Source organism: Phasianus colchicus, chromosome 10 (genome assembly GCF_987193195.1).
Source record: "Phasianus colchicus chromosome 10, bPhaCol1.hap1.1, whole genome shotgun sequence".
Classification (NCBI taxonomy): Eukaryota; Metazoa; Chordata; class Aves; order Galliformes; family Phasianidae; genus Phasianus; species Phasianus colchicus.
The window spans coordinates 13,550,243-13,565,606 of record NC_143445.1 but is presented as its reverse complement, the minus strand read 5'-3'; the positions used below and the strand labels follow the sequence as shown (position 1 = coordinate 13,565,606).

The 15,364-nt window shown below is 51.7% G+C and overlaps 1 protein-coding gene across 2 annotated transcripts in view; it reads right to left on the bottom strand.

Moving 5' to 3' along the window:
* XXYLT1 (xyloside xylosyltransferase 1) overlaps positions 1–15,364 on the bottom strand; it is a 36,247-nt gene that overhangs the window by 15,672 nt on the left and 5,211 nt on the right. For both annotated transcript variants that reach the window (XM_031596246.2, XM_090147369.1), the window contains exon 3: positions 101–233. In XM_031596246.2, coding sequence (XP_031452106.1) covers positions 101–233 — 133 coding nt within the window. The remainder of the gene's footprint in view (positions 1–100; positions 234–15,364) is intronic.

Sequence of the window (15,364 nt, the reverse complement as noted above, 5' to 3'; positions counted from 1 at the left end):
TTTTTGTTCCAAAAGATTTTGTTCCAAAGACTGATCAGAGTTGAACAGAAAATGCTAAAGCCCCCCTTCCCAAACTCGTGCCCTGGGCACATGGCTGTACCTGTACACTGGCTGCATTTCCCTGGCAATCCCAATGACAGCTCCCTCCTGGAAGTTGTCGAACTCCTCAAACAGGTCGCGGATGTTGGCCTTGTACTTCAGGTCCAAGTCTACCTGGATGATCTGTGTTATTTCTGAAAGCACAAAAAGGATAAATGAGTAATGTGAGACAAAACCAGCAATTACCAATGGTGGTGCAATGAACTGCACCCAGTGAGGATTTGGTGAAGTCAGCACAGACTCAGCTGATTCAGGGCAGCAGCGATCCAGCCATAACCTCTAGCTCAAGCTACCAATCTTCTGCCATCACGATGGCATTTACTGCTTTGTACTGTAGGTATGCCTTACTTCAGAAATACTTCTGGTGACTTTCTGCTTCTACCAACTCCTTCCTTTTTTCCAGAAAAGCAGTTTTCCATATGACTGAGAAAAGCAAGAGGTAACTTCAACTCCACCTCCACAGCAGTTACCGTCTCCTTTTCTAGAAGTGTTCCTGCAGACAGCCACACCACATCCCACGCACACCTTAAGCTACAAACCCAGTGAGTGTTTCCCAGCTCCAACCCACGCAGCCACCCCAGCTCAAAGCATTGGAGTGATTCCCATGGCAGACAGCAACACTAACTCAGAGAGCCCCAGTGCACCTCAGGGACACCTGCACAGTTTGCTCCTCTGGTTTGGCATGGGCATCCCCACAGGCACCACCCTTGTCAAAACCGTCTGCCCTTGGGTCTGGGATTATGGAACAGACTGCAGCAGGCCACCTGAAATGCACCAAATGCAAAAGCTGTGAGAAGTCAGAGCCTTGGACAGGCTCCCCCAGCCCTGGGCACAGCCACGGACACCCTTTGAGCCGCAGAGCTCAGCCCTGCCTGGAATCACCAAGGGCAGCAGCAAGGTGTGCACAGAAATGGGAGCAGGATGCTAGGGCCACTGTGGTAGGTAACAGCACAGCTATTTCTGTGTTGTGACAGACAGGAGAACCTTGGTCAGGATGCTCTGCACTCAGCACTAACTGGATTACAGCCTGTCAGCCTTTCTCAGCCCCACTTACCATGCAGAGGTGCCACAACAGCTTTCTGCAGGCCAGATGGGCCTTTTACCACTGTTTTCCTAGTAATTAGAAAATAAAGGCCCCATTCTTCCTCCTGCCAAGTACTTCCAGATAGGAGGACGTCACCCTGTGTGTCACCGTGTCAAACACTTCCCCCCCACCAGGCTTGTGGGTCTGCACCATCTGTGAGCATCCCCCAAGCCAGGGCAGCTGGTGCTCTGGGAGAGCAAGGTGCAGACATCTCCATGATTCTCGTGGCTCTGCCCATGCTATAGCTTCGCACCATGTGGTTCTTCACCTGCTGCCTCCCAGCGTGGGGGACAGGCTGCCTGCTATCACTGTGCTGCTGGCAGTACCATGAAATGGCTCTGTCTTCAGCCTCCAAAGCAGATGTTTGGACTGGAGACCCGGAGACCATGAGAGCAACCAGGCATCCACTGCTATCTTCCAGCACATTAATGTAACTCTTCCACCTCAAATGCATTCATCACTTCATGTTTGTGTTTTCAGCCAAACGCTGGGCTGTACAGCAGCTCCGAATTTTTTGCAAATCCTGCATTAATCCCGAGCTCTCAGCAATTGGCCGTATCTAACATGCTGTCCACGTTTAAGATGGAAAAAGCCCCATGAGGTTAAGGAAGAAATATACTGCTTAGTCTGTGAAGTATCAAAGCAGAAATATAAATCAAGGGGAAACAGTATCTAAGCTACAATCCAGGCTGTATCTCAATTTACTTTTTGAACCATTCATCATTCGCTATTTGCTGAAGGGGAAGGCCATGCTCACTTCATCCCACAGAATGGCAATCCCCAGGCCTACCTCATGTTTACCACCACCATAATCCTCTGCTTGCAAAGATTTAAAACCCAGGCGTAGTAATTCACCACAAGCTAAAGCAGGTCTCGACCCGAAAGCAATTTCCCTCAGCTTTCCTAACTGCTAGCACAATTTGAGCAGATGAATAGGCAGAGCAGAGGATTTCTGAAACAGGAACGAGATGTGGATCCCAAATACTCAAATCTAATTCCCTGGTAAAGCTTTTCCTGAGCTAAGCACAAACTTTCTGAGCAGTCCATAGCACAGCAGTGCAAAACTTCAAATCCGTAACACCATAACACCACTGCTCTCAAGTACATCCAGACCAGGTCACAAAGCCACAGCTTGCAACTTGTTCTCATGTGAGGGGCAAAGACAGAACTGCTGGATGGAGCAGGAGCCCCCAGATCTCACCTCAAAGCTATCAAACCCGTGGCTCGAGACCAGGAGAAAGACATCTCCAGCATGATATGGCACAAGCTCAGCCTGAACAGGGAGGGGAGCCGGAGATGTCCAAGCAGTGCAGGGCTGGGGGAATGCTCTGGGCACCATTCCCAGCCCTGGCTGTGGCAGGGAGCGTTCCAGCACAGCTCACCCCAGCGTGCAGCAGCCTTCAGCTGGCTCATCGGGTTTCAATTAAACCAACCACAAGGCACGTCATCTGATTGTTCTCCAAAATTACAGATGAGCACTAACTGCAATTAATCACAACCGAGAATGAAAGCTAAGCTCGGGGGGAAACTCTCAGTCCCTGTCTCCTCCATTTTCCCATCCCTGCCTGCTACAGCACCAGCACCCTGCTCTGGTCCCCATGCTGGGCTGGCAGAACCCTGCAGGGAAAAACTAACAAATTAGACAGAGAGCACAGAGTACTTTTCCTTCTTCTTTTTCTTTCTTAGTTCTTTTTTTTTTTTTTTTTTTTTTTTTCAAGCAAGCATTAACTGAGCATTAACTGCAACAGAGACAAAGATGAACGTGGGCAACACTAACCACTGTGTTGCCAGATGCAGCTTGCACGAACAGATTAATGGCTGAGATGAGTTCTCTGTGAGTGCTGTCTGTGACTGGCAAGGGGCCAGGCACTAATATTCATGATTTATCACTGTGTTTTGTCCTTACACCAAGCGCTTCACCCTGACTGCTACACGGGGGTGGAGGAATCACATGCTCTCCCTCTCTTTGGCACAAATTGCTTGGAGGGGTCCAGCTGGAAATGTGCAAAAACACTGACAGTGTTTTGCTCGGAAACTGGGTTTTCTAACTTTGCCATGATATATTTTACCCTTTGCTCCATTCAACTGTGGCTCTTCCAGCCCCTGTGCATAAAGGGGAGTTAAGCCACTCAAAGCAGAGATCTCCATTAGCAGAGACAGTTTTATGACACAGGCTGGCCCCAGTTAAAGCCTGTAACATTTTACTGCAGCCTCCTAACAGTAGCCACAGAGGGCTGCAGCCTGCAGGCTTGCTCACACTCCCACCAAGCCACGGCCTTGCAGGCCAGGACGCACTGCCCTGGAGGATGGCTGCAGAGCTGACTCTGCACCCGACGCCTGGCTTTGCCATGCTGACTGGAACCTTCCAGCTTAGGGCCTCTCTCCAGCTGCTGGAAGACCGGCTTAAGGAATGCCTGATCCCAGAGCAGGGCCTGCTGTACTGGAAGCTGCTGCTCTCCTGCTGTGCAGGAGTGAGAGCCAGCAGCAGTGCCCAAGACATCTCATACTGAAGCTTGGCTGCCAGAGGAGAGGGGGAATCAGTGCTAATCCAAAACAGAAGAGATGCTGGTACAGTCTCTCTCTCATGTGTGCATTCTCTCTCTTCCCTGTGAGCCTCAGTCCAGCAAAGGGACACAGACAGAGGTCACTTCCAGGTGTGCTGGCATCCAGAGTGCTCCCCCAGGATCTGGCAGAGGGGTGCAGGCATGAGGACAAGTGCTGGCAGCGTACCCAGGGGCTGGGTGGGTTGCTCTGAGCAGTGTCAGGAGCACCTCCGGCAGAAAGCAGGTTCTGGAACAAGTCTGATGCAATGCATCCCTCAAGAGCAAATCACTCTTCTCAAAAAAAGGCAATTTACCCTGAGTAATTGAGTGAACGTGCCTGGCAGCTGAGGTGCACAGGAGGAGGAGCTGCTCTGGCTGATCTAGGTGGAGCTTGGATGCTCCTTGGCTGTGCCAGCCCAGCAACACGAGGGCAACGCACCCTCCCAAGCTGCCTGCCCAGCTTTGCACATAAGCCTGCGAGCCCCTTCCCTTGGCTGCTCTGGGAGCACCAGCAGTGGGCAGGAAGCCTGATGGCACAGGAGCTCTGTTTGGCAGCACTTTGCCTTTTCCTGCCCCTGCGTCTCTGCTACCAGCAAGTGCTGTCTGCCTGGCACTGCAGCATCCAGTCCAGTAGCAGGCAGCTACCATGGTCACTCCAAACTTGTCTTCCACCCAAAAAAAAACAGATCTGGAACAAGGGCACACCACTCCTGCAATCATCTTAATCATGTCACTCTGCAAAAAGGGGAAATGAGTGAAAGGAACAACAACTTGTGTCAAGTAACAGATAATGGAGAGCTGCCACATCACAGCACAAAATCCAGCAGTACTTTATGACAGCTTCAGACTAGAAGACACAAGAAGACTGAAGCAGCCTGGAGCTGCTCTTCAGCTATGGATGGTCTCTTTGCACGATCCCAGCTCCCTCATTGCAGTACAACATCGCAGCAGGACGCAGAGGTGAATGCTCTCCACCCTCCATTGCAGTAGTGTGCCTGAGCAGGACCATGTGGCTACAGAATCTGTTTATCCTGAAAAATCTGTTTGGGACTGAGTCTTATTATTCACAACTGTAACTGCTCACAGACAAGACAATGGCTCCACCAGGCTGTGGATGATGACTTTTAGTGATATACAGGTCAGGCTCACAAGGGGAAAATCCCCACTCTGTGCAGTGATGCAGGGCACTCCCTGTAACACACCGGACACTACCAGCCAAGCACACAATCAGAGCAGCCTGGGCCATGGGCTCTCACCTGAAAAGCCTGGTCTGAGTAGTCCCAGGTCTGCCCAAACCACCATGTCCTCCACTCTCCTTTCCAACACCAGCAGCAGCACCAATAGCACACAGCCCCAGCTGGTAGTAGCCAGGTACTCCTGATATATGCTGTAGGACCTATGACATGCTAATCAAGGGATAAATATGCAGAGGGGGCACAAAGCAGCAGCACACAACAGTCTCCCTGCACCTTCTCCGCATCGTAGCAGCAACTTGTAGGTGGAGGCTGATACATTGACCTGCTACCCTGCAAAGCAGAAGAGGTGAGATCAAGCTGACATCCCTGATTCCCAATGGTGCCCTGCCAACCACCCCTGGCTGGTTGCACGACCCAAGCAGATACAGTGGTGGGCAGGGATAGACAGTGCTGGCTGCAAACAGCTCAGATCTCTCTGCAGTGAGAGCAGTGGCTGCAGCCAGTAGTTACACCACCCAGCCAAGGGACAGGAGTGTCCCCTGCTGGCTGCCTTGGTTCTCAGAGTAGGGGTCTGCAATTGCTGGGCAGACCAGGACAGATTCCTCTTAACTATTTCCCACTGCTTTGAGTTCATCTCTGACTCTGCTGATGATTTTTGTCAGCCAGACTCTCCTAACAGACAAAAGCTCCCTGTTCCGTGCAGCTCAGGGCACACAGTTCTGCACACTACCTGCAGGCATTGCACTATGCCTGCACACTTGGTTCAGGTCCTGGCATGCTCAGATGCAAAGGCAGAGCTTGGCTCTGGATGGGTTGGATGAGCCCAGCCTCAAATGAGTGCAAGTCCTGCCCAGGCTGGCTGCACACTGAACGGCAAGGCCAGCTACTGCCAAGAGCATCCTGTCATAGCTGCTGCAGGGTACAAAGGCAATGCAGTGCCAAGCAGAGCAGACTGATGCGGCCATGCACCGCTTGCTTACACAGCCATGCTCCACTCCTCTGCCTGCCCTTTGTTAGAGACTTCCTTTGTTTTGCTCATCCTGCACGCCCGCCTGCTCCCCAGCAGCTTTTCCTCTTCTGTCACAGAGCCGTGAGCGCTTCCTGTTTTGTTGTGTGCTCCCCTTCCAGACCTCATTTTCTTGGCAGACGAAGTCTGCTCCTCCGCTTCCAGTCTTCGTCACTGCTGCCGCCCCGCTGACCCCCAGTGAGCCTCACCCTGGGGCAGGCAGTGAGGCTGGGGTGAGCGTCTGCGTGTGGGGATGTGACCTGCTGCCATCCCCATCACATGTGGGTACGAGTGCACCGAGTGCTGCTCTGCAGCTCATCTCCCCCAGAAATAAACAGCCTGGAAAACTTGCTTCAGTGAGGCTGGCCAGCTTGGCTTCCAACCTTCTGGTTCAAGGCTGGCCCTCCAGCCACACCAAGAGCAGGAGTACCTCTTCTCCTTGCAGCATCCTTCCAGTCTGCTCTGCCTGCCCTTCTCCCTGGGGCACTGCTTCTCAGCAGCTTGGAAGCAGCTCCCAGCCACATCCCTGCTTCCCTGCTTGGCTCAGAGAGCAACAGTAGGGCAAGGGGCAGATGCACACTGCAGGTATGGAGCCAAGAGCCTGCAAGAGTCAAAGGAGGACGTTTCCAGGCAGGCAGAAGAGCCCCGGCTGGCTAACAATGTCATTAAGCAGATTTCTCTAACACCTATTATGCACCCAGTGGAGCAGAACAGCAGCTCCTTCACAGCAATTCCTGCCTATCAGCTAATTAAAAAATTAGGCTGTCTGCCAGCGAGATGACAAACCCCTGCTACATAAATGGCAGCACTGGCACAGCACAGCAGCTCAGCAGCTCCAGCCAGCAGCCCCAGTGCCAGGGCAGGTAGCAGCTTGGCTCAGCAGCCTGCAGCACACTGTGAAAGTCCTGAGGCAGCACATACATGAGCTAAAGTGCTGGGTACAGCAGCAAGGACCCCAGCAGCATTGCTCCACTTGCCCAGCACCTCCGTCCCTGCTCCTGCATCCTGCCTGGCTCCAACTCAAGGGGCTGCATTTACGTCCTCCAGATCTGCAGCAGGGCCAGGGGCATCCGCAGCTCTCAGGGTGCAGCTGTCATACAGCATGCTGTGTATTTATTACACAATGCCACTGGAGGAGGAGCGTGAAGACATTTCTTGGAGCCGGAGTTAGAGCAGCAGGAAACCTTATAATCAGAAAAAATAAGGTTTAATTCCAGGTTGCCATAGATTATAAAGCAGCATGGATGGCAAGCTGTAAAGTAATGGGCGGGTGAGATGCAAAAGGAAACCAAAGAGATACAAGAAAATAAATGCAGTAAGATAAATGATCTTACATCTTAACAGTGGGGGAAGGGGCTGCAGAGCTGCACGTACTATCTGCTTCTCTTTGCAAAACCCTAAAAATCTGAGTCAGAGACACCAGTGAGATGTGAGGGCCAGCAGTGCCCTCTCCCCAGCTGGCCCAGCTCTGAGCAGGGCTGGGATTTCAGCACAGGGTGAGTCCCAGCGGTTCGCATGCTCTTTCCCTGCATAACTCTCTCTCGGACCGACCAGGAGGAAGCTTCCAGAACCCTCCCCCACCACTTACCAAAACAGTTGTCCCAGCCAGGCCAACACAAGCACCCGTCTCTCCACAGGAGGTGAAATCACCACACATTCCTGCCCTGGCCTGACAGATCTAGGACAGCCCAAATAATGGATGCTGGCACTACAGTGAGGGGCAGCCGATGGAAGTAACGAGAAGTGACACTCCCTGAGGGGCTGCAGTTGTGCTGGGCTGAGCAGGGATGGTGCTGTGGGACATGGGCACTGGGGCTGCCCTACACCGCTGTCCCAAAGCCACACCGTCCCCAGGGCAGCCTCCCTGCGAGCATCAGCATGCTGCCAGCATGGCTCCAGCAGTGCCAAGCATCCCATGACACTTGGAGCAGATGGGCCCTGCAGCCAGATGCATGTCCTACAGGGTTAGCACTGCGTGCCTTTGCCACACTTGGGCCTCCAGCCTTTACTTGAGGAGGTCATTGGAGGCGTGCTGATGCCTGCTCCCCAAATGCAACACACAAACAGGGTTACCCCAGTAGGAAACAATAGTTGGCACTGCTGCCCTACTGCTTCTAAATCCGTTTCTTCAGTCTCTTTTCCTCACTAGCACTGTCACACACAAGTTCATGCAGAGATCCAAGGAATCTGACTCTTCCTCACGTGGCTGAGATGTGAAGCAGGGAGGGAGGCTGTAAGCACATCAGACACCATCAACTCTCCCTCTATCCCTGTATAAATTGAAACATTTTGCCACAAAACAAACCCTTCTGCTACTGCAGCACCCCATGGGAACTGCGGTTTTGGAGCACAGGGTTGTGGAGCCATGAAGATGGCTCCAGCATAGATCAACACTTTCTATGCCTCTTATCAACATCTCCACTCCCAAAAAACATTGTCAGGCCCAGAGCATCTGGGATGCAGGCACTCCAATGCTGCTGCCTCACTGGATGCCCTGACACAGCGCAGCTCTACCAGTAACAAAAGGCCAGTAGTGAAGTGCTCTGAAAACAGTGATTTATTAAAATTTAATAATCACTGAATTATGCAGGTGACTGGACATCGTACAAGGCATTGCTGCACAGCTGACAGAAGGAAGAGCAGGAGTTCATGCTGCTGTCTGCCAGCCTCTACATTACAGACTTTTGATGCTTATCTCTGTGTGTGACACAGATTATCACTCCATAACTCCCTGCAAACAGGTAGTTGAGCAAGGAACCAGCACCTGCACGGAGTTATCTGCATTCCAGAGACAAAGAAAGACCTGCAGACCCACTTGGGCACTCCTGTATTGCAGCTGCAATTGCAAATCCTCACACATGCACAAATCTATGTTTTACAAAGGCAAGGTATAACATTTTTGGGACTCTACATCCCTGCTTTCGCAGAACTGCATTAAGAGAAGACAACTGTGTTTGCTATTCCTGATGTTCTTGCTTAGAACATTCCTCCTGGACCCTGTCCTCCATGGCTTGATGGATAGGCTGCTCACATTGCCTACTGCCTCTCACTAACTGCAGGAAGTGCTCTGAGCACCTGGCCAGGCCTGTGCCTTGCTCTGGGCACCGAAATGCTACCAGTGCAGCTGTAGGATCCTCTTGCTGCCTGTCCTCCTGCAGGGGTTGAGGTCACTGCTGCCACCAGATGATGCAGCACAGCTTGATGCAGCGTTCCCACCTTGCCCTTTGCCCTCCCCCCAACTCAGCTCTGTGGGAAAAGCACAAGCTGCAGCTCACAAAGGCTGTCGTGTCCAGGCTGAGACTCCCAGAGCACTCGCAAGGCAGATAGCAGTTTCGTGGGAGACTGTCCCCTCCATTGAGCTGCAGCCAGGAGCTGGAGCCTGCTTCCAAGCCATACCAATTCCCAAGTGATTTGTGGCTTTGTCATTAACAGGCAGTTTGGACAAACATCGTTGCAATCTGGTCTGCGTTTAATAACCAGGATGACTGTAGATAATGAGCTGGAGAGATGATCCGCCTCAGAGTCCAAGCCCAGGGGAGACCACTGGCTCTTCTACTTCCACCCTGGGGTCCCAGGCCACCGCAGGTGCCCGACATCCACTGCAAAGCCAGCAGCACAGCTCCCTGCTGGGGCCATGGGCTAACCACGATGCCTCTGGTTAAACTGTGCTTCTGCAGCTCGTGGCTGTGCAGCCCCAGCTGTGAGCCCTCAGCCAACGTGTCTGCAGGGCAGAAGGGCCCCTCCATCACTCCTTCCTGCACAAAGCCACTGCTTTCCTCAGAACCTCTCCCAGGTTTCTGCAGCACACCACATTGCGTGCCATAAATTTAGGCAGTGCATAATGGCCAGCTCACTTTGTTCTTCCCCAGAAGTTCCTCAATTAATTTAGCCATATGAAAACTTACCAACCTTTCCCACTGCTGCTCGGTTTCCTTATGAGCCTTTGATGAACAGCCTTTACCAGATGCACCTGGAAATCAGGCTGCTGGGTGTGCATCCAGCAAGCACCTCCTTGTGTCTTCCCTGCAGAGCACCACCCAGCTCCTGCTTCCATCCACATTTCTTAAACAAACACTGTAACTGGTGATTTTAATAGTTTCGTCAGAAGCATCACCCCACCAATTTCAGTAGTGATAATTACGTCAGGTATTTTCTCACCATATATTTCCTCTCAACTATTTCCCAACACACCTAGCCTCTTACTCAGATTCCTAACACTTGATTAAAGGAGGCAATTTACCCTCTTCCCCTCCTTGCCCCCTGCTTTCCAAGTACATAAAACTGAGTGAGTTAAATGGTGTTCATTCCCTGGCTGCTACTTCAACACCCTTTATCACAGCTCTCACACCTGATGCCTGTTCTCAGAGCCTCCCACATGCACATGGGTCATGTCTAGGATGCAGCAGACATCAAAGCAGTAAAGAGGCTGGGCACAAGGAGGAAGGAACTATCCTGTTGAGCTGCTTTTCCAGAGATCTCCAAGCCTGATACATGCTTGTAAGAGATTCTGTTAATTGAATTAAACAACATATTCACATTCCATCCTGCTCTGAACTGCCCTTGTGAAGATACAGAGCCTCATTAGGAGAGCAAGGACCCATCCTCTGTGGCACCCTGCTCTCCATGCAGAAATCCTAGCCACAGCTCTGCTCAGCTGCATTCCATCAGCTTCAGAGAAGCAGTGCTGCCCTCCTACCCTGCCCACCCAGAACGCCAAGATTAATGAGTCAGGGCTTCACCAGTGCCTGGAAGATGCCACATGAGGGCTAACCTCTTGCACTGCAGGAACAGCACAGCCCAGGGGCCCTTTCCACTCCATGCTCACCTCTCAGCCTTTGTCAGGGCTTCTGCCTCCATGCTGGGCTGTCAGTGGGAGAGGAACCCCGAAGGCTTCCCCACACCCTGCTGGGCAGGGAGGAGGGAGCTAACTTACAGAGATGAGCTAACCCCCTCAGGAGGGCTGCCAGCTGTTCTTAAAGCCAGGAAACCCTGCTGTCTCCAATTTGTCAAATGCCATCTTCAGTCAAGTTCTGCTAAATACCCTAACTGCACATGACACATTACCTCCAAGCTGAGTTTCAGAGATTCCCCTGCAGCTAACAGACACAGCTCCTTTGGTCCAGTCAACAGAGATAAGCTACAGAGATACTTCATTGAGAACATCAACCAGATAACTGCAGATGCTTCAGACAAAATTAACTTGGATTTCATTTTTTCATCCAGTCCTATTTCCTCTTTGCTCTTTCCCCTCTTGTCCAACACAGTGATTCTGTTGCCAAACAGCCAGCAAAACCAAGGCAAACAGGTTCTCCCTATGGCTTCTTCCACTGCGTCATCCTTTCTAGCTCCCAGATTAACTGTTGCCTTGTTGTTACTTGGACATTTCAGCTCAGCTGTGGAGTGCTGGCTGCACCATGCAGAAAGCCTTGGGTAGCTTATGCAAGGACCAGTTCTGCCATGGAGCAGCACCTCCTCTTGTTGAGAGGCTCACTGCCAGGCACCTGTGCCTAAAAACCCTCCCCAGAACATGGCTGAAGCAAGAGCCAGCAGCTCTGAACTGCAGAGCCTATGTGATCACTCAACAAAGAAGAAAGCTGCTTTTTCACTGGGGACAGCAGGGAAGAGGTTTCCTGGACAACACTATGAAAGAGCTGAGCAGGTAGAGAGAATTCAACACCAGAGAGAAGCAATACTTCTCGTGCTGTGCTACCTCCAGTGGCTGCGTGCCCACAGAAATCACAAAGCACACATGCTGCCTCAGCTGATTGCTCTTCCCAGACGTTCTGCTCAGCCACATGGCACTTCGGCATGAGATGATCTCATCCGACGCCAGAAAACCTGAATGGAAATGCAGTGGGGCAGTGAAACAGAGGGACTGACTCTCTTTTTCACACACAGCCAGGATGTGGCTGCAGCTTAACAAGTACGAGTTGAAGAGAGGCAGCATGAGGAAGGTGGATGCTGCTGAGACAGCTCTCCCTGAGAGCTCCGGGGCCAAGGGCTGGGGTCCTGCTCTAAGGCTCACCGAGACCAAGCCCTGTAGCATCAGGATTACAGAGACACCAATCTGAGTTGGGCCACAAAAGCGCTGTTCAACAGTAGACTGCTTGTCTGCCTTACTCCCTGCCAGTCTAGTTTCTCCTTCTAGCTCAGAGACAGCCTCACCAGCCTGAGCTCTGCAGATCCCAGGACCGTTTCATTCTGGCATAGTCTTTGCCTTAGCAGCTCCTCCTAAGTCTGAACCCTGCTCGTCCTCTCTGTAACGTTCCCACCACTTCTCCATCTCAGAATCACTGAAATGCACCAGCCCCTCCCCCAGCCCCTCAGGCCTGGCCACGCCACATTAAAACAGGATTTATGAGTCGCAGGCACAGATGAGAGTTATGCAGTCTGCACTTCTGCACGCTGCATACCAGCTCCCCAGCTGGTTTAAATCAGGTTAACTCCACCAATGTAAGACATTTAAGGCGAGAGAGTTACATGATTTACAGCAGCTAAGAGGCTGTTATATTATACTTTGGCAGCTGCAGGTTTTAGATGCGAAGTTTTGTGGGCAAGGATCCAAAGCAGCAGTGAAAACCAGAACAGCTGAGTGGCACAAAACATTTACTCTCATTGCAATACGCACACTGCCATGCATATGTTCTACAAAGATCTTTAAAAATAAAACAACTGCTGTTCAGCTTTTGAGCGCCATCAATCTGCAGTCACTGCACCATCACAAACCTGCAGCTTCAAACAAAGCACTAAGTTATGGTAGGTCAGAAATGCCATGTCATCTCAAAATGATGAACCTGGGAACCTAAAGCCAGGCAACTTAAACACAAATGTTCTGAGCTCTCATAAAAATGTTTAGACATTGATACAAATGCAAAGAAACACACAAGAGAGAATTTAACATTCAAATCACAGCTTTCATTTCTGCTGGAGCATGTTTAAGCTTGCAATTAAATCCAGCTCCCACAAAAACTGGTGCTGAAGCTCAGGAGCCAGCCACACCTGCAAAGACGCAGGGTGAGGTGGAACCAAAATGCACCAGAATAAAAAATGCTAGTGCTGCAGGAAAATGTAGCTTCAAACACTTACCTTCCATCTTAGCAAAGTGGCTTCTACCAGGGGTTGGTTTCCCAATTTTCCAGAGAAATGAGGCAAGGCCAGGAGGGAATTTGGGTGCACAGCACCATTCCTACACCATGTATGAGTTTTCATGGGACACCGAATGTGCAGTCCTCCCTGTCCCCAGTCAGAAGGCTCTTACATTTGCACATAAAAACAGGTGAGTAAAAATACAGACACAGCAGAATTGCCAGAAGCACCAACCTTCACGCAGTTCACATCTAAGGTGGCTGAGCTGCAGTGCAGATGAAGAAGCAGGCACCCAGCCCAGCCTGCAAACACAGAGCAGCAGGAGCAGCCCTGGGGCACTGCCAGCCCTCTGTACGCCTGCTGCCTCCTGCCAAGCCCCACTGCACAGTCGGGAAGCAGGGAGCGGGCTGGGAAGCCCTGCCAGGCCATAAATCACCCAGTGCTTCAGGCACCCTGCTCTGCATCTGACCTCCCTTGCAAGGGAAATATAAATCAGCTTTACTAGCAGCTTCTGAAACAAAAACTAAACTCATGAAACTGTAAAATGCCTCTTTATACATCCTGTGTGCCAAAGAGGCCATTGCAAGCCCCTGTCAAAATGACAGACAGCAAGCAAGCTTTTCAGGAGACAAAACTGCCCACAGTTGGTGAACCGAGGAAAGACATCTCAGTATGTCTGAACAGTTTTTGGCTGGCAGACTGTATAATATGGGTGTCTTCAGCACACAGTAAAGATGCAGCAGAGGTACAGGGCAAGTGAACGAGACAGAACTAATACTGTCATTTGTATTCAACAGACTTCAAAGCACTCGTGATGCAGACATCATTAGACAAAAAAATTACCAATGGCTAATAAAGAGCTGGGTACAGCACATTCACTTAAAACCAGAGAATAACAGCACAGCCAAGGTTGGATGGGACCTCTTGAGGTTGCCCAGTCCTACCCCTGCCCAAAGCAGGTCACCCAGAGCCCAGGCCATTGCTCTAAGAACCTCCAAGGAAGAAGACACAGCACTCCCTGGGCCTGGTCCTTCACTATCCTCTCTGAAAAGTAGTTTTTTCTTATGGGTAAGCGGAATTTCCCATGTTTCAGTTTGTCCCCGTTGCTCCATGCTATGAGTGACACATGGCCACAAAGCCAGCGTCCTCCACATTTAGCTCACAGCTCAGCAAGAGAAACGCTTTGCCTGAAATTTGTGGTGGCAAGATTGCAGGAAATGTTATGCCTGGGCAGCAGCCAGCACAAGCTTCTGCTCTGGCTGCGGAGGAAGTGGTGGGTGCCAGCTGAGAGAGTCGAGGGAAGAGAGATGCCACCGGCATGCAGCAGGAGCGGGCTGCTGCCACGTGCCCAGCTGCACTGCTCATAGGCAGCTTCAAGTGCTGCAGCACAGTGCAGCCTGCAGCTGTACCTGCAGTGTGCCAGGCGTGGGGCTGGGTCAGCTGGGGGCTGGTAGTGTGGCCAGAAGCAATCTGCTGCCTTCAGCAAATGCTCAGCAGATGTTTGGGAAGCTGCTGCTGCATCCTGGAGACATGGAACGTGGGTGAGCACAAGGCCTTCCAGGTCTCCAGGGAAAAGGGTATTTGTTTGATTCTTGGATGGACACCACACAACTCAGGAAGGAATGTGATGAATGGGGAGCACATCTACAGAGAGAAAATTTGACTCCCATTCTCAGCAGCAATGAACCTCTGAACTCAGTGGCTGTTCTACCCCAGTCTGTGCTAGTGTTGTGCCTTCACCAGCACAGCAGGCAGCCTGCTTTAGCAGTAGGGTGTCGTGGGGAACCCTGACACCAAAGAGCCCCCAGACACTGCACCCACCTGCCTGTGCCCCCAGGCCTCTGCCAGTGTCTCTGCAGTGCAAGATTGGCAAGGTGACCCTCCCCAAAAGGATGGTCTGGGAACATAGGAAGGAAAGGAGCGTCTGCTCCACTTCCTCCGTGTCTGACAAGCAAACACTGTTTGTGAAACCACACTGGCTACTGGCTACAGGACATACCAGGGCCCCAAGAAGGCCCCTCTGTTTTTAACTCTCATGGGGAGGGCTTCCCAAACGGCTCCCTCTCAGACCAGACCCTGTGCAGAGGCAGCCCAGTGAACACAAACCACGTGCACCATGCTGGGAGGAGCTGTGCCCCCATGGGCTGGGCTGGGCTGGGAGCTCCACGCAAGGGCTCGGGTGTGCGACACATCCTGCTGAGCAGAGGGCACAGACCCCTGAAACTGTGCCCCAGGGCTCAGCCCTCATTGTGTAACTGCTCACATTCAGCACTCTGCTTCTAAGAGAATAAACGCCAATAGCAACGTGACCGTTGGCCACCGGTCATAAGGAAAAGCCTCCAACCTTTCT